This window comes from Aspergillus brasiliensis, assembly GCF_001889945.1.
Source record: "Aspergillus brasiliensis CBS 101740 unplaced genomic scaffold ASPBRscaffold_4, whole genome shotgun sequence".
Taxonomy (NCBI): domain Eukaryota; kingdom Fungi; phylum Ascomycota; class Eurotiomycetes; order Eurotiales; family Aspergillaceae; genus Aspergillus; species Aspergillus brasiliensis.
This window is the reverse complement of record NW_027137445.1, coordinates 2,421,952-2,441,342: the sequence shown is the minus strand read 5'-3', so window position 1 is coordinate 2,441,342 and position 19,391 is coordinate 2,421,952. Positions and strand designations below refer to the sequence as shown.

At 49.4% G+C, this 19,391-nt stretch overlaps 5 protein-coding genes across 5 annotated transcripts; 2 read left to right on the top strand and 3 right to left on the bottom strand.

The window, feature by feature from the left end:
• Nucleotides 1-209: 209 nt before the first annotated feature.
• abcB (putative ABC multidrug transporter) lies at nt 210-5,943 on the top strand. The gene is made up of 15 exons (XM_067624627.1): nt 210-606; nt 775-1,312; nt 1,372-1,598; nt 1,656-1,935; nt 2,000-2,233; nt 2,284-3,074; nt 3,129-3,291; nt 3,348-3,704; nt 3,759-3,882; nt 3,940-4,011; nt 4,060-4,175; nt 4,242-4,860; nt 4,924-5,004; nt 5,060-5,434; nt 5,498-5,943. The coding sequence occupies exons 1-15, from the start codon at nt 391-393 to the stop codon at nt 5,736-5,738; spliced, it is 4,434 nt and encodes a 1,477-aa protein (XP_067481169.1). The 5' UTR covers nt 210-390; the 3' UTR covers nt 5,739-5,943.
• An 814-nt stretch (nt 5,944-6,757) lies between these two features.
• ASPBRDRAFT_174868 (nucleoporin Nup120/160) lies at nt 6,758-11,260 on the bottom strand. The gene is made up of 3 exons (XM_067619787.1): nt 10,518-11,260; nt 8,295-10,436; nt 6,758-8,242 (listed from the first exon to the last, which is right to left on the bottom strand). Exons 1-3 carry the CDS (start codon nt 11,155-11,157, stop codon nt 6,996-6,998), a joined length of 4,029 nt encoding a protein of 1,342 aa, XP_067481168.1. The 5' UTR covers nt 11,158-11,260; the 3' UTR covers nt 6,758-6,995.
• Nucleotides 11,261-13,469: 2,209 nt separating this feature from the next.
• On the bottom strand, nt 13,470-14,418 carry ASPBRDRAFT_64545 (uncharacterized protein; the record flags this gene model as incomplete). Its single annotated transcript, XM_067628480.1, has 4 exons — nt 13,470-13,648; nt 13,701-14,256; nt 14,304-14,321; nt 14,374-14,418. 4 exons carry the CDS (start codon nt 14,416-14,418, stop codon nt 13,470-13,472), a joined length of 798 nt encoding a protein of 265 aa, XP_067481167.1.
• Nucleotides 14,419-15,710: 1,292 nt separating this feature from the next.
• On the bottom strand, nt 15,711-16,384 carry ASPBRDRAFT_29082 (uncharacterized protein; the record flags this gene model as incomplete). Its single annotated transcript, XM_067622611.1, has 3 exons — nt 15,711-15,755; nt 15,859-16,028; nt 16,090-16,384. The coding sequence occupies 3 exons, from the start codon at nt 16,382-16,384 to the stop codon at nt 15,711-15,713; spliced, it is 510 nt and encodes a 169-aa protein (XP_067481166.1).
• A 1,152-nt stretch (nt 16,385-17,536) lies between these two features.
• Nucleotides 17,537-19,253, top strand: ASPBRDRAFT_41682 (uncharacterized protein). Its single transcript, XM_067624626.1, has 4 exons — nt 17,537-18,174; nt 18,239-18,267; nt 18,344-18,481; nt 18,547-19,253. Exons 1-4 carry the CDS (start codon nt 18,000-18,002, stop codon nt 18,919-18,921), a joined length of 717 nt encoding a protein of 238 aa, XP_067481165.1. The 5' UTR covers nt 17,537-17,999; the 3' UTR covers nt 18,922-19,253.
• Nucleotides 19,254-19,391: the final 138 nt, after the last annotated feature.

Sequence of the window (19,391 nt, the reverse complement as noted above, 5' to 3'; positions counted from 1 at the left end):
TAAGTTTGGGCGTAATAAAAAAAAATATAGTTAAAAATAAAAACAATACAAGGGGAAGACTGAGACACAGTATTAGAAATAGCATATTGATTATATCATTGTATGCGAGGACAATTGGCCTAGCACTGCCCCTGATCATGAGGCCCTATCGATTAGTATTAGGTACTCAGAATTGTCAGGAAACTAAATGGGCAGATCCCTGGAGAGTTGGTAGTCTAGGCTTCGCAAGGCAAAAAGCAGAAGGTCGCAAGTCAACATCAGTAAGACTCGCTGAACCATAAAACCTAACATTCGACAGTGATTCCCTGTCGCTCCCGAAGCATATCGTTGCATCCCACTTTGGACATCTACCTCCCGCGGTTGTAAATGGAATTCCGGGTGTAGATAGTCATGGCAGCACTCCTCTCCTGCCAGCAGGCGGACAACACGCTACATATTCCCCCGTCATATTGTCGGAGCGGCTTCGATTTCTCGCTGCTCTTCGAGGAGTTAATCTTGGGGGTATTACCTTTGGGTGTTGTTCTGTTGTTGGTACCCTTTCGAGTCGGTCACTTACTAGGAAGACCGCGCAAAGTTGTGGCTTCTTGGCTGGCATGGGCGAAGACAGTATGTATCCGTTTTCTTCTCTCAAACTGCCTTCTTGCCAAAACGAGCGCATCCATCAACCTACTTCAATAGGCAGGCGCGACTTTATCTGAATTGGTGGCACCCGTGACTTAGCAATCACCCCCGCAATCCTATCGCTGACCATTGTACTCCCGACATCTCTTACAGGTATCATGGATCGCATTAAGCATCTTAAATTTGGTTCTGACGGTCCTATGGGCCCTTCCATCTGCGACGCGAACGGAAGCGTCAATTGCTGCCAATGCTGTCACGACCGTGGGAGTCCTTCTACTCTGTCTTTTCTCTTATGCAGAACACAATCTCTCTGTTAAACCATCTTTTCTTCTCAACGTTTACCTTGGCGCAACTCTGCTATTTGACATAGCGAAAACGCGAACGCTTTGGTTGCGGCATCCTGAGGAAATCAACAGAACTATCGCGATTATCACCTCCGTGGTTGCTGGGCTCAAATTCCTCCTGCTCCTCCTCGAAGCGAAGGAAAAGCGATCCGTCCTCAGACCGGAGTATAAGAACTACCCGCCCGAAGCCCTCGCGGGAATCTACAACAGGTCTTTCTTCTGGTGGCTGAATTCTCTGTTCCGTCGTGGGTTCTCGAAGGTCCTGGGAGTCGACGATCTGTTTGCCCTCGACAAGCAGTTGGAATCCAAGAGACTGCACCGTATTTTGAAAGGTGTGGTGGCTAAGGGTAAGATCTTCTATACACCTATGGATGATTCGAGATCAATTGGCGTTAACAATTTACAGACAAGGAAAAGGATGGAAGCTCGCTGTTAGTCGCTTGCTTGAAGGCGTTCAAATGGCCAATCTTGGCCGTGATTCCGCCACGAATCATGCTGGCTGCCCTCAATATTTGCCAACCCCTTTTGCTAGAAAGGTCTCTCTCATTCTCCGAGCAGCCTGTAAACAAGAGCACAGACAACATTGGCTATGGCTTGATTGGCGCTTATATACTCGTTTATACTGGGCTAGGTGTAAGTGAGCTCATTCCGTCTTCTCTACTTCAAGTAATTGACGCGGCGTGATATCAGGTAACTATGGGCCAATATCAACATCTGACATATCGATCTATCACCATGGTCAGAGGCGCAGTTGTTTCCATGATCTATGAGAAAGCGTGCACCTTGAGTACAAAAGACGCGGATCCTGCTTCTTCTGTCACATTGATGAGCGCAGACGTTGAGAGGATTGTGCAAGGTTGGCAGACTATGCATGATATCTGGGGTAACGCCCTCGAGATCGGTCTGGCCATCTACCTTCTCGAAAGACAATTGGGCTTATCTTGCGTCGTCCCTGTTGGTGTGGCTGTTGGTAAGGCTTCCCTTTTTGTCTTCTTGGAACTCATAGAGCCTGACTTGTTCTTCTTTCCATTTAGTGGCGTTAGTCGGTTCGCTTATAGCAATGTCTTTCGTTATGTCAAGACAAGCTAGGTGGCTCGAGGCTATTGAGAAGCGCATCTCATCAACATCATCTATGCTTGGTTCTATGAAAGGCATCAAGATGCTTGGTCTTCAATCAGCGCTTTTTACAAGCGTTCATAATCTACGACTAGACGAGTTGAGCATCTCTAGGAAATTCCGGAAGCTTTTGGTCTGGAATATGGCTCTTGGTAGGTTTACACCCCACTATGGGTTGAATGGTCTAACCATACGCTTTTAGCATGGATGACACGCATATTTGCGCCTATTTTTGCCTTCGGGGCTTTTGTTGGAATCTCTCACGATCGAGGAAATGATGCTGCTTTGACGACCTCTGTTGTCTACACCTCGTTGTCTCTATTTTCGCTCTTGTCAGACCCTCTCCTGTCTCTCGTTATGGCTCTTATGAATTTTGCTGGGTCAGTTGGGTCATTCAAGAGAATTCAAGAATTCCTCGAACAAAAAGAGCACATTGATCCCAGATACAAGTCGACAGGGCCTTCATCCTATGCGCTTGACGAAAAATCTCAATTGGCTCTTATCAAGGATACAGAGGTTAGCATAACTGAGTCAAGATCAACTTCTTTCCCGTCGTCAAAGGAGAGCCTGCCTTCTTCGGTTCGAGATGTCGTTACTATTCAAAACGGTGCTTTTGGATGGGATGAGACTAAGGAGCCGTTGCTGAAAGATCTGACCATGTCGATTCCGCAAGGTGGTTTCACTCTACTCATCGGTCCCTCTGGTTGCGGAAAATCTACACTACTCAAATCCTTCCTTGGAGAAGTGCCTTGTCTCGATGGAAACATCCAACTTTCCCTGGATAGTCTTAGCTTCTGCGAGCAGTCTCCTTGGCACATGAACGGGACCATCCGTGATTGCATTGTTGCCATGTCTGCCTTTGAGAGCCAGTGGTATAATTCAGTCATATACGCCTGTGCTTTGGTTGAGGATTTTGAACAGTTACCCCGGGGTGACCAGACGGTGATCGGGAGCAAGGGTGTTGCTCTTAGTGGTGGTCAAAGTCAACGTATTGTAAGTGCCGGGCTGCATTCAGATCTGTAGGTCGACAGGTACTGATATCAGTAGGCATTAGCCAGAGCGGTCTATGCTCGCAGAAATCTTATCATTCTAGATGACGTGTTCAGCAGCCTCGATGCCACGACTGAAGATCATATCTTCCACCACCTGATTGGGAACCACGGTCTCCTGCGTTCCATAGATTCAACGATCATATTCGCATCTTCTTCAGGTAATTCAAGGCTCGTTCCCGGTCTTGCAGCGTCGGTAATGCTAATTGATCCATAGTGAAACGCGCTCCTTATGCAGACCACATTGTCGTACTGGACAAGAACGGACATGTGATAGAGCAAGGAAGCTTCAAGGCCCTTGACGCAACTGGCGGTTATGTTTCCAGTTTTGCTCTTGGTCTCCCTGAATGGCGTTATAAAGCAGATTTGTTTCCTGCATCAGGTGTTCAAATCGAAATAGTAGAAAAGCCGAAACTTGCAGAAACTGAGTCTCAGCCTGGAGTCAAAACAGAAACCCAAGGAAAAGGCGGGGACTTGTCAATTTACCTATACTACGTTAAGGCCATTGGTTGGATTCCTACCATGATCTTTCTTGTGGCCATAGCGAGCTTTGTCTTCTGCATATCTTTTCCAAGTACGAACCATGAAAGATTATCCAGTCATAAAGTTATCAACTGACTTGACGCAGGCATCTGGGTAAAATGGTGGGCCAGTTCGAATGAGGCGGAACCTGGCAAGCACACAGGATACTATATCGGCATATATGCTATGCTCGGTGTTATTGGCATGCTCTGTCTCATGATTGGTTGTTGGTCAGTTATTCAATCACCTAACAGCCCTGGCCGAAGCTTGAGCTAATTCGTATGTAGGCAAATGGTGATTACTATGGTGCCGAAATCTGGAGAGGTCTTCCACCGGAAGCTCTTGACTACAGTCCTGAGGTAACTCCCACATTAGCATATGAGAAACGTACACTAACTCATCGATAGTGCGCCAATGCTGTTTTTCTCCAAGACCGATAGCGGTGCTATCCTCAACAGATTCAGTCAAGACTTGCAGCTCATCGACATGGAACTTCCCATTGCTGCTATCAACACATTTGCAAGTAGGTTTTAAGGATGGATTGAAGAATGGTAATTCAGAATTGTCGCTCACTGTCTGTTTTTACTAGCTCTCGCTCTCTGCATAGCTCAGATGATCTTGATAGCGGTTGCGTCAAAATATGCCGCTATCTCATTTCCATTGGTGATTCTCATCGTTTACCTCATACAGAAGATGTATCTCCGGACATCTCGACAACTACGGCTTCTAGACCTGGAAGAGAAGGCGCCACTTTTCTCCCATTTTACAGATTGCCTTAGTGGTCTGGTTACGCTAAGAGCCTTTGGGTGGCAACAGGCCTTGCAAGAGAAGAATGACATGTTGTTGGATCGTTCGCAAAGACCTTTCTACCTTTTATATGCCATCCAACGCTGGCTTACACTCAGCCTGGACATGGTGGTCGCAGGTATTGCAGTTTTGCTAATCGTGCTTGTTGTGGTGTTGAGGGGCTCCATTAGCGCAGGGTACGTTGGAGTGGCATTGCTAAACGTCATCCAGTTCAGCCAAAGCATCAAACTGCTGATCACATTCTGGACGAATCTTGAAACACACATTGGCTCGATTCATCGGGTCAGAGCGTTCACAGAGGATGTGCCCTCAGAGGATCTGCCCACAGAGAATCGTGAGATACCACCTAATTGGCCTGCGAATGGAGAAATCGAGTTCAAGTCCGTGTCCGCAGAGTATAGGTAAGACAGTCCTTGATACCCCACTCACTACATCCCTTCGGAGCTGACCTTTGTCGAACATAGGGCCTCCGAGCCGGTTCTTCAAGACGTGTCCCTGACCATACGGGGTGGTGAAAAGGTGGGGATATGCGGTAGGACTGGAAGGTAAGCAACCTGACCAACATATTGTGCAGCTTAGCCGCTAATACCATTCTATTAGTGGTAAAACATCACTCATAATGAGCATGTTCCGTATGGTGGACATCACTACCGGCCAGATTCTGATTGACGGGCTCGACATAAGCCAATTGCCACGACAGGGAATCCGCTCGCGGATCAATGGAGTTTCTCAGAGTCCCCTTCTCATGAAGGGTAGTGTGAGAGCAAATGCCGATCCGACAGGAAGCTTCTCCGATGAAGCCATTACGCAGGCTCTCAAGAGCGTGGGCCTGCATTCCAAGGTCCAGGAGAAAGGCGGCCTTAGTGTCGACATCGATGATCTCTTCCTATCTCATGGCCAGCAACAGCTCTTCTGTCTCGCACGAGCCATTCTCCGACCAGGAAATATCCTTGTCCTTGACGAGGCCACAAGCAGGTACGCTCGTGCCCTTTCCACCCAGTACCACGCCCATGTTGCTGACCAGGATTTGATGCATAGCGTGGACACCAAAACCGACGAGGTAATGCAACGGATTATCCGCGAGAAGTTTAGCTCCCACACCATTCTCACCGTGGCCCACAAACTTGATACAATCCTTGACTACGACAAGGTTGTCGTCCTAGACATGGGTCGTATAGTGGAGTGCGGAAATCCGCATACCCTGCTCTGCTCCGACAAGTCACACTTTAGTAGGCTTTATGCAAGTTTGGCGATGGATGAACAGGAGGAGTCGCCCTAGGCTTGGTGTGACTGGCTAGCTGACTTGAACCGCGTGGGGCGGCCAGCAGGGAGGTACATATGATAGAAACCATGATGGGTCACAGTCCATAACGGTACATAATAATAACATCTAGGGGGTTTATCTTCAATGAAAATATTAGGCTCGATCTATCCGAGCGGGTAATTTAATTAGAGTTTCCCATCCATGCGAACATGTGCGAAATCCAGATTTGATCTTGAAACGGCATTTCCTTCACCAATTCCCGAGTTCTTGGAAAGGAGCGGGGAGCGGATGGGCCCGATCCCTTAACTAAAATGTTAGCGTGTCGTGTCCCACACACCACGTATCTACGTAGTAGGCAATAGATAGGCATGCATGGATTCTGGATGCCTCTCCAGTCTCCACGGCAAGGAACAGGGAAGAAATCAAGGAACTCGACCCAAACTAATCCTCACCGGTATAATCACCCGGCATATGATGATTGTTCATGACAAACTACGGAGTAGACCCGGACTTACGTGGACCCATCCAGTGTAAGTTTATTTACCTTTACACAATTACACCCTAGAAGTCTCAAGGAAAATCCAGATACTAGTTAAGTAGCGATGTTCAGGATTGACTGTCACTGTAGTCTAGATGACTTCCCCACCTAACTAAGCTAACATACGTAGTCGAGAGACCTCCCCTCCAAGTTCCAACAAACACCCCATCAAGGTATAGGAAACTAATTATATCTAGTCCAGAAACAGAATAGATCTGATTTCGCCATCCTACGTACTACTACGTATCTTACTAGCACGCCACAAGAGCCATGGATACTCTAGTTACAGCATCTATACCATACACGATCCTTTTCAGCAAGCCAGTCAGCTAGCCAGCCAGCCAGCCGCCTCAGATCGATCGATCGAACAGGCAGCATGGCGCAATTGGGAAAGGGGGTAAAAAACAAGGAAATTATCCGGGATCGGAAATTATAAACTTACTAACTATTCTGGGGTAGGTCATGGAGTAAAATAATTATATTTATAATAATAATAGCAGGATTTAAGAGGACCGGGATTATGACGGACGATGTAACCGACTCGACTCGATTCGACTTCACTAGACTAGACGGGACTAGGCTAGTGTGACAAGGCAACTAACTAACTGACTAGAATTCCTTCAACTCCGATATTTAATGTGCAGTAGTAGTCAAGACTGGATGGGATGGAATGAATTGAATGGACGGAAAATAAGAAAAGGAAGTGAAAATAGCTTTAACTGAAAGTAGCAAATCTACGCGAGAAGCATCGTATCATCATGATCCTGCTGGCCACCACCGGCGGGATCATCGTCATCGAGGATTCCAAATTCCCAATCGCCACGTTCGATCCGGCTGACGCGATCCAGCTCGGTCTGGAACTCGCGACGCAGGTGGTCCAGCGTTACGATCACTCGACGGTGAGGGATTGTGATGGTGGCGGCGGATGTGATGGAGGATTTGCTATCGCGACGGCTGGAGGGACGGATGGCGGTTGGGCTGGCGCTGAGGCGACGGTGTTGGTTCTGGTTGTGGTGGGATGAGGAGCTGTATGGAGTGGGAGAGGCCGGGCCACCAGTGATGGTGGTGGTCGTGGTGGCTTCGGCGTCTTCCATGAAGACGTTTCCGTCGTCGTCGGCGGGGGCGAGGCTGCTACGACGGCGGTCGGTGAACGGGTTGGTGGAGGACGAGGAGGGTCCGTCTCTATCCACGAGGATGTAGGATTCGCTCTTGTCAACGCAGGCGAGGAGGTTGATGAGGGAGAGGAGCTCGTGGCGAATTTCCTTGCTCTCCGGGTCGTCTTCCTCGATGGGTCTGTTGTCGTCGGTCTCTCGCGCCCGGCTGAGGACCAGATGGGTTGAGTGGTCTCTGGCGTGGCGGAGGCGCTGGACGTTGCGGTAGGCGATCTCTGCTGCGCCGCGGTAGTCGCCCCGGGCGATGCGGTATGCTTGCAGGATTCGCTGATAGTCAGGGGTGCTGTCGGCCCATTTACTCTCCGTGTCGAGGTAGGAGCTGAAGGAGGTCTGCTTCCGAGCAAGCGAGGCCAGGATATCGTCTACGTGGGAGGCGATGTTGGGGATGAGCGTTGTTGGGAAATGGAGGATCTTCTGTAGTCCAGCGGTGCCGGGTCCTGAGGCGGCCAGGATGCCGGTGATGAGGGAACTCAGGGCGGACTTCTGCAGTGCGCGATCCTTGTATCTGGCCAGCGCGGAGTAGGCCTGATCAAACTGGCAGTTCTGCAGAGAAGCATAGAACAGGCGTGAGAGGAGGTCGGCCCGTAAGCTGGCATATTCGGGGTCTTTCTCGCTTCCGTGCTCACTGGAAAGCGCCTGTAGCGCGAGGCTGGCGAAGTCGGCGACATGGGAGAACGAGCGGGCATGTTCGAATACGGTCAAGATGTGTTGGAAGTACTTCGGAAGACCGTTGTGAAAGCAGTCCACGGAAACGATATCTAGGAGGGTCGACGACATCTCGTGCAGGTTACCCAATGGTTTTCCGCATGCTGTGCAAGGTCAGACAGAGAATCACAAAGGATAGGTGAGTCAAATACTTACAGAGTAGATAGGCAGCTTTGCGGAAATACAAAGCCGCAGTATCATATTCGCACATGGCAACGTACAGCCTACCCTTGACATAAGTCGCCCAGGATGTGCTTGCTTGGAAGCGGAGGAAGTCCCATGCAAGGTCGATGTTGTTCTTGGCGATGAGGTCGCATTGAATGTAGACAAGAGCATTGGGATAAGCGACCTCGCCTTGACGAGTCACCCAGGAGAGAATATCCCGGATACCAAGAGATATCGTGTAGCTCTGGGGCAGGCCGACGGCTTGACGCGGCTTGATATCGCTGGCAAACAGATCCTCGAGGATAGTCGCTACCCTCTCACCACCCTTCTTTGTTGGCGTTTCCTTGACTGAAAACGAGGTGACGGGCATGTCATCAGTCGCCTTCGCCGGTCTGTCGGAGCACTTGCGGGAGTTCGAACTCAACCAAGACATCATCTCGTATTCTCTAAGGAGGGTTATGATGGTGACAAACAAGTCTGCGGCGTCGAATGTCGAGTCTTCCTCTTGCTGAACCTCACCATCAATGAAAAGAATCATGAACAGGAGGTCTGTGAGAGTCTTTCGCGTAAAGGAGATCGTCTCCTGGACACCGTTGACAATAACCTTGACACCGAAATGAGTGTTGACGAGGTCAGAGTCCTTGCCAGGGAAGCCCAGAGGAATCGTGTCCACAAGGGTGTAGAAGACTTCATTCTGCAAGCTGAAGATATTCAAGCGCTCGTTGACAGCGGCGACCAGGCCATCATATGTCTTATTGGAGATTCGTTCTCCAAAATCACATCGCTCGCGGAACGCATCCATCCTATCCTGTACAGATGTGGAGGGTTCAGTGAACAGCTCAGCTTCAAGCGCGACCTTGCATGCCACTTCAAGGTCAGCAGCGAAGCTCCTCCGGAAGCTAGAGGCAACGTTCAAAAGGTGAGAGGCATCCTCGAACAGGCTGCCGATCTCTGAATCCAAATTCCGGTGCCTCCAGCGATCAACAATCTTAGGCGCCTCCGCGCGAAGCTCTGGGCCGGAATTATGTAAAATAAGCTCGGTCGAGCTACATTCACGAATCACAGCACAGCTGTCGGAAAGGACCATCCACGGTGTCTCATGATAGGTGTCATATGCAAGAGACACTGGCTCGAATCTTCTCTTGTTGACATCATCCGCGATTTGCCAGAATTGGCGCCATTTTGAGTCCGTATCTGTTCGATACCGGGTGAAGTCCATCCCATCATCGGCGTACTTGCGCAGAGCGACAGTAGCAGCAACCGTAGAGCAGAGCCTTTCCGCAAGAGGGGCATTTCTCTTCAGTGTGCTGGGCGATGACAGAGGCCTGAGTGCCTCCTGGTAGATAGAGAGAGCAGTCTCAAGAACCTCCGTCGAGTATTTATTGGGCTGCAAAAGGAACTCGAGCCACTTCTCCGTCGGGTCCACCACATCAGACAAGGCCATAACAGGAGGATATTCCTGGCTGCGGGTATCCATAATCGTAGACGCCCAATTGGACTTCCAATCCGTCACCAGGGTTTCAAAGTTGAAATGCAGCGTGAACAGCTGGTATAAGCTGCTGTTTCTCCACAGAACCCACAGCTCCATGCGCTTTCCTTCCTCTGCAGGCTTGATCTGGAAATCGGCGATACTCCAGAACATGCTCCCGGTCGAGTCGGGATCCAGTGGCTTCAATGCAGCACCCGGGTACAAATCCTCAATAACAAGCGGCGACGTCAGGCCTCCCTTAACAGCCCAGAACTTGAAGAGCCCATCTTCGAATGGTGAATAGGTGACGACGTAATAACGGTACGCACCGTCAAGCGCACGCTCCATATTGAAAACCCTGATGAAGGAGGTCTCAGATGGATTCAGCGAGTACAAAGATTCCTCCGACGGTTGCACCTCACGGTCTAACAGGTCCTTCGTAGCAGCCAATTTGTTGGTAGCAAGGTTCCAAATCTTGAGCGTGTGGTTCAAGCAGACAGCGAATACGTAGGTCTGATCAGTTGTAGTGGCGATAGCATTTGGTGCACTCAGCTCGAGGGTGCGCCCTCTGTATTTGATCGAAGGCTGCGCATGCCATTTTACCAGTCCACGAATCGACGCGCCCCAAGTTCTCTCGTCAAACGTCAGGGGAGACCAGTGTGAGCCTGAGACGTGTCAAGACAGATTAGCATCGCAGTTATAAGACATGTGGTGGTGTGAAACAAAAACAAAGGAAGTGGAAATACCATCATCGCCAGACTTCCTGGTCAAGCGCAAAAGCGCGCCATTGTCGAGGGAGATGAACAGCTCCAGCGGACTGCTCGCATGTAGACGGTGCGGATACGAGAATGTGAGCGGTGCCGGATTGAAAGTCTTGCACCAGTCGGAGACGTTATCGTCAATGGATGCAGTCCGGCGGAAGAACTCAGGGCGCAGTGTCAGGGTGTGGAGAGTCTTAGAGGCGGTGATCACGAACACGTTCAACGCTTCGTGCTCCTCCAGGTCCGCGAGATCAACTCCCGAAGGGACAATCTCTTCCTCAAATTCCAAGCGCAGTGTTACATTGTATTCGTGGTGCTCAATACCAGCCTTGGTCAGATCCACGCACTGGATCTCCAAGATCTTGCTGTTGTCGACAACCCTCCACAGAAAGGTTCGGGGGTAGACATTGCGTTTGCGGAAATAGATCGAGCCCTGGCTCGCTAAGTATCGTTTGGAGAACTCGTCTTCGTCTTTCGCGATCGGTTCGTCACGGTTGGGGCTTGAGATGACCGAGAATCGCGCGCGGCTTTGCGTACTTCCTTGGGTCGAGATCGGGATGTTGACGACGGTGTTCGGCGAGTACGGCCGGAGGTCGACTCGGGTATCTTTGTAGATTTTAGCCATGACTTGACTAAGGAACAGACCACACTTCACGATCTGGAGTTAATGGTCAGTTCAAGTCTCCATGGCCGATGGAGGTAATTGGAGGGAGATGTCGCTGCACGGCGGAGTTGAAGGGCAGAAGCTGAAGCTCTTTCGGCGCTCCAGAAAAAACAGGTCTTGGCGCCGCCCCCAGCAATAAAGCTGCCACCGCCTTGCTGCATCTCCGCAACTACACCATGGCAATCAAACGTTAAATTCATCTTACGAGAAGTGATATACTAGGTATCAGAATGACCGAGGCTATTATTATGTACGCGTCCTATACATGCAAGAAAAACAATTATAATCATAAACTCGTGGCCTGAGAATCTATCCGCGCCCTTTTCAGTCATTCTCCAAGTCCTTGGGGTTCGGGTCCCCAATACCATCCTCATTGATAGCGAACAGGCAATCGCTCTCAGGGAGACATGGGCTATCGTAGATCTTACAGACACGAGTCTCGCCCCTTCCCTTCTTCAAACTCAGCCGCGTCGTACTTGCATGCGCAATGATATTACCACCGATCGGCTTCTTAGGATCGGGATTGAACATTGCACTCGGGCCACCATCCACCTGGGCAACGACCTGGTTAGTAATGACGACCGCAATACCAAACTCATCAGCGAGGCGCTGCAAGGTACGCATGAACTTTGCGAGATGTGTTTGTCTCGATGACAGTTCACCACGACCGTTGAAGTCTGTCCGGTACAGAGACGTGGCAGAATCAACGACAAGGAGCGAGAAGCGAGTCTCGCACATCATCTGAGAAGCTTGGTTGAGCAACTGAAGTTGATGGTCTGAGTTGTAGGCACGAGCGTATGCCACATTATCCAGCACTTCTTCTCCCACCAGTCCGTATCGCTGTGCAACCGCCAATAGACGCACTGGTCGGAAGGTGCCTTCTGTATCAATGTAGAGACATTTTCCTTCCCCTCCACCCATGTCAAAGGGCAATTGGCAAGTCACAGCGAGCGTATGACATATTTGACTTTTGCCGGTCCTGAATTCTCCAAATATCTCCGTAATAGAGCCTGTCTCAATGCCACCTCCAAGAAGGGTGTCTAACTGTTTAGAGCCTGTCGTAATCGAGATAAGTTCGTTTCGCCTCGCATGCATTTCGGTCGCGGTGGTAAAGCCCATTGGTACAAGCTTCATAGCTGCAGAGCCATAGGTGTCAGACAAGATCTCCGTGCACGATTCCAATGCCACAAGAGAAATACTCACCCTCAACCAGGACTTTCGTGGCTTTCTGTTCCGAAATACCCTTAATTTGTTCCAACAATCGTTTTGGCCTGTAGCAGATTCACATATATGCTTGTTAGCATAACTGGAGAAAGGCAATGGCACGGGTGAATGGCAAAGAATAGACGTACGTATATGCAACCGACTCGACTGTGTTGTATCCAGCATCAACAAACAGCTTGATATCCCTACTTGTCAGGCCCGAAACACCCTGTTGCAGAAAGAATCAGCACATGTACTTCATCTTCCCATCATCACACCACATCATTTGTGCGGATTGTATTGCTCACCTCCAGAGCAGAGAGTGGGGTGGGCGCTCCGGGACCTGGAAGCCCATCGTCGTACTCATTTTGAGTATCGGTGTCGGCTGTCATCTTTCAAGTAGGGTTCAAACTTCCGTAGCGTCAGAATCCAGTGGTTTGGGTGGCTTTACTGCAGAGCAATTTAGAAGAAGGCAATAGGTCGAGCCTAAACGCGCACACACGCGCCTAGATCAGCTGCGGTTTCCGGATGTGGTTCAAATGTAACCACTGGATGGGCTTCGACATACAATTCAGCTTCCGTGGCCAATGAGGCAGAATTGTCCAGGAACCCGTGGTTTTTTATTCTATGGTGGCAAATGCCGTTGTCGCAGCGCGTTCATTCAAGTCATGTTGCGATTGTGGACGCGTCCAGGCAGTCGCGACATCACGTGCCCGGTGGCATCAGATTGTTGCCTCCATGGTGGGCCATTGACTTCGAAGCTTACTTGACAGTTGAGAGTCCTCATATCTACGCTTATGCGATAAAATCAGGTCAAACCCATGTTATTGGACGGCATATGAAATTTGTTACTTGCTCTGTATCACAAGAAAAGAAATACAACCTGTCTCCGTTGCATGTACTGCGCGCTTCCAGGCGTGCAGTTGTTCGCAACATAGTTCACCGTAACCGAATGGCTAAAGAATATCCAACGATTGAGTGATGGGCCTCCCGAAAGTATTGTTGCCATTTTCATGTAGCAAGGTCAACAGCAAAGCTTGCCTGAAAGGATGGCGTAACGACGGGCAAGCTCATGGCACGGGATTCGAAGGGCCTTGCGACCTCGTCAGTGATGGCGTTCTACGGCCTTCGATCGTCTCCTGGTTGATGGTCCTTAGTTGATATATCTCAGCTGGGTTTGTCCGGATGTTCTCATCTATGATCTTGCTGATTCTCCTTCTGAAGCTTTCCGATGAAGTGCGGCGGAGCCCTGTGTAATACTTAGCTTTCTAGTTTCAGGCCAGTGTAGTTCAGGATCTTACCCTCCGGTGTCGATCTTCTCTTGTAGCTGTCGAAGGGCTTCTTGATCCATGAACTTCGCGCACCAAACCACCGAGAGCGACGCTTGTCTGAATCTGGTGAGCATTCCGGTCCGATATCAACGGCGCCATCCAGCTGTAGGGACTGGTTAGTTGGCGAGAGATATATGTATTCTGATTGTCCGTGTTCAATGTCTATGACCTTGGAGGAACTGCACTGGTCATAGAGACTCGGGCTGGGTGCCGGTTGGTATGTCCGCTCAAGACCTTGGATATCTTCTCCTGTCGATGTCGTTAACATTGCCCTGGGTGCCGACGCAATACTTTCAGGTCTACTACCCGAATGAGTGGTGGACTGTCTCGCAGAACGGCAATCCGGTGTCCATATTCCTTCTACTTGAATTCCCTTTTCCAAAGCTCTAGCACCAAACGGTATCTCGCTCGGTTCGGCCAACATGGGCTGCATCTCTGCTTTCTGTCGTGCTTCGGCGGTGGCATACTTCTTTGTCTTTCGTCTGTTGTAGGCTAGGACGATGAAAGAGTACACCAGTACCAATACCTTGACATGTCAGTAGAATGTATGCCAATCTAGTACTGACCTCTTACCAGGAGACCCGAGAGCGCCTGGTAGATAGGTTAGCAATATTCCTCGTTCTTGGTACCATCGGTGTCTTACAAAGCTCAGTTTCTGCCAGAGCGCCCAGCCAACCCAGAAATCCATGGTTCGCTCGGGGTTGTAGAGACTTTTCGAGGGAACACGGCCAGTATAAATCCAGAGAAACAATGATATGAACTATAGACGAAAGGCTTCTCACGAGTGACTGCTGGTGTAGACTGTAGCTGTTCCGGACCGCTTCTGTGAGAAGAGGTTTATGAGGCAGACTTTGCTGCTTTAGTCGTGAGCCTGGTGGGTGATACTAGACAAGGTATGGTGCTAGGAAATTGAGAAGGTGAGAGACGCAGGTTACCGGGCAGGAGAGCAGGTCGCTGGTCCTTCGTTACAGAATTTATAGTTGAGGAAGGTGCAAGTAGGCTGCGGGAAAGAAGGCCATGAGGTGAATACGGCATGGTAGCATATGATGATACCAGCTCAATTGAATAGTGTACTACCTGCCAACACATTGTGTGCTTCTATCAATGGGACTGGGATATTCACCATAAGTGCTTTACATATTCTGTGAGCACTCAAGGTAGGGTGATTTCCATGCCACATGCTCCAAGAGCTAGCCGTCGGCATAACTTGATACTGTAGTAGTCCTACTAAACTTGGCTCGGGGATGGGACGGGCTCGATAGTATATAATGCGGAGCCGGAGTCCAGCCATGACCATCTGCAATGGACACTCAAAAACAACACGCGGATAGTCGACACTACGACTGGCACCATACCACAGTGGTAGGTCTTAGGGGAGAGAAATAAAAGGGAGGAAGGAGGTCTGCCAATCTCTACGACCAGGAAAATAAAAAAGCAAAAAGAAGAGAATAGCAGTTGCCCAGCCAAAGTGCCAATTTCCCTGTAACGGGACGGTGTAATCTGGCGACGCCATCCCGGGGTGGAAATGTCTCTGCAGAATTGCTTCCCTCAAGGGTCACTTCCATTGCTTAGCGCCTCATAGCATCGTGGATTACTCGCACGAGTACAATGACGACCCCGGGATTCGTACCAGGCACCAGTCCCGCTGGCAATTACCTAAGCAAGGTTATTGACTTGGCGGCTGACCTCCCACCGGACTATCCGTGACAGATATTAAATAATTCTATCGCACCTTCATTATCTACTACTCAGAGCTATTAACGTTCACTTAATGTTTACCTCGTTGCAAGAGAAAAGTGCAATTTACCGTAGTGGATACAGCCCCATTCAGTGAATACATCACTATATCCACTTACCCTTTCAGTGAGTGTAAGATTGTAACAACATGGATACACAACAGTAAGGATAAACGTGTGGCTACGTCTAACCCATGGTAAATGGTCTGCTACAAATGATAATTCTACGAAGACACCATGGCGCCTAAAGATGCTTTCCTTCATTCTGCTCTGATACTGATACATAATCCTGGCAATAGGTAAGAGAGTAGGCATTGGTGTTGAGCTCACAACAAGCAACAGTCATTCGGCGCCATTAGTAGACGATGCTTTGTTTCCCCCAAGCCACTAACCCACCCACACAAGGCTTCAATAGGAGTAGTCAAACCAACTTTCTCACACATCTCTGAAGCCCCTGCACCTTCTCTTCCCGAGGAGGCCACCCCAGCGCTTGCATCGGCCCGAGCAGCATTCGGCGCTGAGGGTACACCTGCTCCTGTTTGGGGCGCATTTGCCGCCACGGCTATCTGTGCACGATCCTTTCGAACAGGTGTGGAATCGAGAGCAGTCCACGCTGGACTTACAACCTGCAACACAGAAACCCCGATTGCAAATCTGGCCGAGGTTGCATTGAGAATTATCGTTGCAAAGAGGGGCTGCTAATTCATTTTGAGCGGAGTCGCTGATATCTTCGATGCCGACGTCGTAGTTGTCTTGAACGTCACGGCGCATAGTAGGCACCAAACGACCGGTTTTATCTTCACAGTAGGGTGCGGTAATTTCGCGTCCGAAGTTTCGGGGGAGGACAGTGGCAGAGACTACTCCGGCCAAAATGAAAATCGATAGTACCGAGATTATCAGCGTTGAAAGTTTAGGCATGGTGATAGCTGATACGAGAATAGGCTGGGGACAGAGATGTCAGATCAAACTTCTAGACGCCAACTTGATCATGTCGCCATAGCAGAAGGGGTTGAAGCTGCTGCCAGGAGCAAAACGTGGAGGGCCTGACCTATACTTTCTCAAGCTGTGGTGATATCTCGATCACCAGTAGAATGAGCTAGGTCAATCACGTTGCGCTGTTTCAAGAAGACGGTGGGGTGAGGAATAATACAGTCTAGACGCTCAGTAGACATGGCAGGCACACTACTGCCTGTCGGTCATATTTGGCAAGAGCTCCGCGGGTAGGTACCCTTGAGAGGTCTGCGCTGGCCTCATACTACGTCGACGGTCTCCAGAGAGACAACAGTGGAGGCTCCTGGCCATGTCTAGCAAGATAGACGTGGAAACTATATCATTACCTTGGGAATAGTGAGTAATTATATGCCTTGTGTGTGTCAACAGTTAGTGGCAACGAAGATATGTTATAACGAGCCAGTCGTCTTCAGGCTGGAGTACGATCAACTCAGACCTCTACATTTTGCCAGGTGGAAAGAGATCGACACCTCCAGAGCGCATTTTATAAAGTATATTGATAAAGCCCCAATTAGTATATATCAGAGATAGACCTTCAATGAGAGCAGAGTCGGCAGAGGCTGCATATGTCCCTGACTCTGAAACACAGCCAATGGGATATCGTATCGGATAGATTGGCATGTACGAAGATGGGGTTATGCAAGCCACTGCTTCTAACTTATGAAAGTGACGACGCCGCTCTGCAAGTATGATCTACAGCGAGCTATGTCGCCTTGCTTTGATATGAATGAATGTGGGCTTTTCAAGTGGTATTCTTCCAGGTCATGGTCATGCATATTAGCATGCGGCAAGGGGGAGGAGCAAAGCTGCCAAAGCAGCACAATACAAACAGTGAGAATTAGTAGCCACCACAAAGTTCAGAAGAACCGTGGGGTATCTGGGGAACAAGGTCACGAACGATAGTCAAAATAGAGTTGTAGCCATGTAGTAATAGCACCAAGTGGACTACGTATATGATGAGGATTGTTGACGTTACCAAGACAAGGAATTGCTTAGTCATGTGATGAATAACTCCCAATCATAAAAAGGAACATGAATGGGGCACAATGACGCTATGTCGGAGACTAGTATGGAACTAAGTACGGAGTACAATGCCTGGGATAAAGGCGATGATGATATGCCCATGTTCCCCAGCCTTGTTTTCGACTAGTGAGAGATCAGAATGTCTGGCTAGTCTGGATAGGTTCGTTGCACACAACTCTGTGGCAAATCAACTGCGTTGTGAACCATTAGCATTTTTTTCATCTTCCAATTTTTACTTACCCCTCGCAAAAAGTCGGAACGACCCCGTCCAACAGATTGTGATTGCACCGCCAGCGGATGAACCAACCCTTTCATAAATTGAACCGATGCCCGAGACCGCCGATCATGTGAGGTTTGAGCGTTGTACATCCTGGCAAGCAACTCGCCCGGTTCAGATCTCGCCATTGTTGCTTGCCCACCTCCTCATATTTATTCTCCTGTCCGGGACTCTTCGTCTCTTTGCAGCTGTGCGACTGCTTCCCTTCCTTATCATCTCACCATGGCGCCGTTCCGCAACTTCTTGTCCAGGAAGTCCACTGCCCCCAATGGCGGGGAAGTCAGTGCCGCTCCCAACGACAACTCTGCTAGCCATGTCTCACTCGACACTCCGGGCTCGAGTCCTTTGAACTTCAGGAAGAGTTCCGAAAATGAGCCACCTGAATATAAACTCAGTGGTATGCCATCTGGGCCCTTTCAATGGATCCCTTTACCCCGCTAACTCTATCCTCTTCCCGCCAGTCGTCGACGCCAATGGAATCTACCATCCCGTATGTGAACCACTACCGCTAACCATCACATGGCGGGTCTTATTCGCGTGCGGACAAGTAACTCACATGCCAATAGCCCTCACCTCCAGAGAAACAGGGCTTCTGGCGCAAGTACCCTGGTTCCCCGAGGTCCTCGCACCATCGCGACCTCGTAAATGAGAACGAACCCTTCTCGATATCTCGCGAATCATTCGATTCGTATCGCCGATCCTTTGTAATTGCTCCTCCATACGTTGTCTCATTTCTGTATCGCAAGAGTGACTTACACTGTACTGCCAGGATATTTCCGCCCGATCACCTGTATGCTACACCGATGCGATGCCATCTCGGACTTCGCTCGACTCGCGAGTCTCTCATATAACATCAACACCATCTACGCTATACTCGAATCTAAGCAAGCAACCGGAAGCCATGGAAGAAGAGCAATACGAGGAGGTCGCGCTCGACGACGAAGAGGTCAAACCAAAGCGGAAGAGCATCTTCTCTCGATTCGGCGACTTTACAAACGACTCCCAGAACTCCAGTACCTCCAAATCATCTACTCTCGGCTTTCACATCCCGGGACGTAAGAGAGGCCCAAGCAACGTGGGATCAGAATTAGGTACTTTCCAAGCACCGCCGGCTAATGCGGAATCGGAGGTGCATGATGCGTGATACGAGCGCAGGGGGGTGTGTAACTATATACTGGGTAATTCATAATCTGTAGGCGTCCGGAAGGGATTACCATTGAAGTGACAATTTTTTTTTCTTTATTCAATCACCCTCGACAGTTGTGCTTGTTGCTTGTCTGATTCATTGTGTGGGTTTTTGGCTTAAATCTAATCGCATTGCGCGCTGTCGGGGTTTTGCATCGGTGACTTTTGATGTTTCTTTTGATCCATCGATAGAGATTCATGCATGCGAAAGAACTCCATTTTATGAACCAATATAAAACAACTAGATGACCGGTGACTTCTATGAAATCGAGCAAAAAGTTAGTAATAAACCAAACCATCTAATTTACCATAATCCAGACCATCTGCGGGAACCCCATTAGATAGACGGGCACCTCCCTCTTATCAGCAATGCAAACAAACCAAACCAAACCAAATCTCGACCGCCCTCCCCGAAAAAAGCAAAAAAAC

What these genes read in the sequence shown, in the direction of transcription:
- abcB (XM_067624627.1), top strand. Translation starts at nt 391, where the DNA reads ATGGCAGCACTCCTCTCCTGCCAGCAGGCGGACAACACGCTACATATT. An exon ending in GGTCTGGAATATGGCTCTTG is followed by an intron (nt 2,234 to 2,283) that starts GTAGGTTTACAC and finishes ATACGCTTTTAG; the next exon opens with CATGGATGACACGCATATTT. An exon ending in CATATTCGCATCTTCTTCAG is followed by an intron (nt 3,292 to 3,347) that starts GTAATTCAAGGC and finishes ATTGATCCATAG; the next exon opens with TGAAACGCGCTCCTTATGCA.
- ASPBRDRAFT_41682 (XM_067624626.1), top strand. Translation starts at nt 18,000, where the DNA reads ATGGCGCCGTTCCGCAACTTCTTGTCCAGGAAGTCCACTGCCCCCAAT. An exon ending in CCAATGGAATCTACCATCCC is followed by an intron (nt 18,268 to 18,343) that starts GTATGTGAACCA and finishes ACATGCCAATAG; the next exon opens with CCCTCACCTCCAGAGAAACA. An exon ending in ATTCGTATCGCCGATCCTTT is followed by an intron (nt 18,482 to 18,546) that starts GTAATTGCTCCT and finishes CTGTACTGCCAG; the next exon opens with GATATTTCCGCCCGATCACC.
- ASPBRDRAFT_174868 (XM_067619787.1), bottom strand. Translation starts at nt 11,157, where the DNA reads ATGGCTAAAATCTACAAAGATACCCGAGTCGACCTCCGGCCGTACTCG. An exon ending in CAGGAAGTCTGGCGATGATG is followed by an intron (nt 10,437 to 10,517) that starts GTATTTCCACTT and finishes GACACGTCTCAG; the next exon opens with GCTCACACTGGTCTCCCCTG. An exon ending in CAAAGCTGCCTATCTACTCT is followed by an intron (nt 8,243 to 8,294) that starts GTAAGTATTTGA and finishes GACCTTGCACAG; the next exon opens with CATGCGGAAAACCATTGGGT.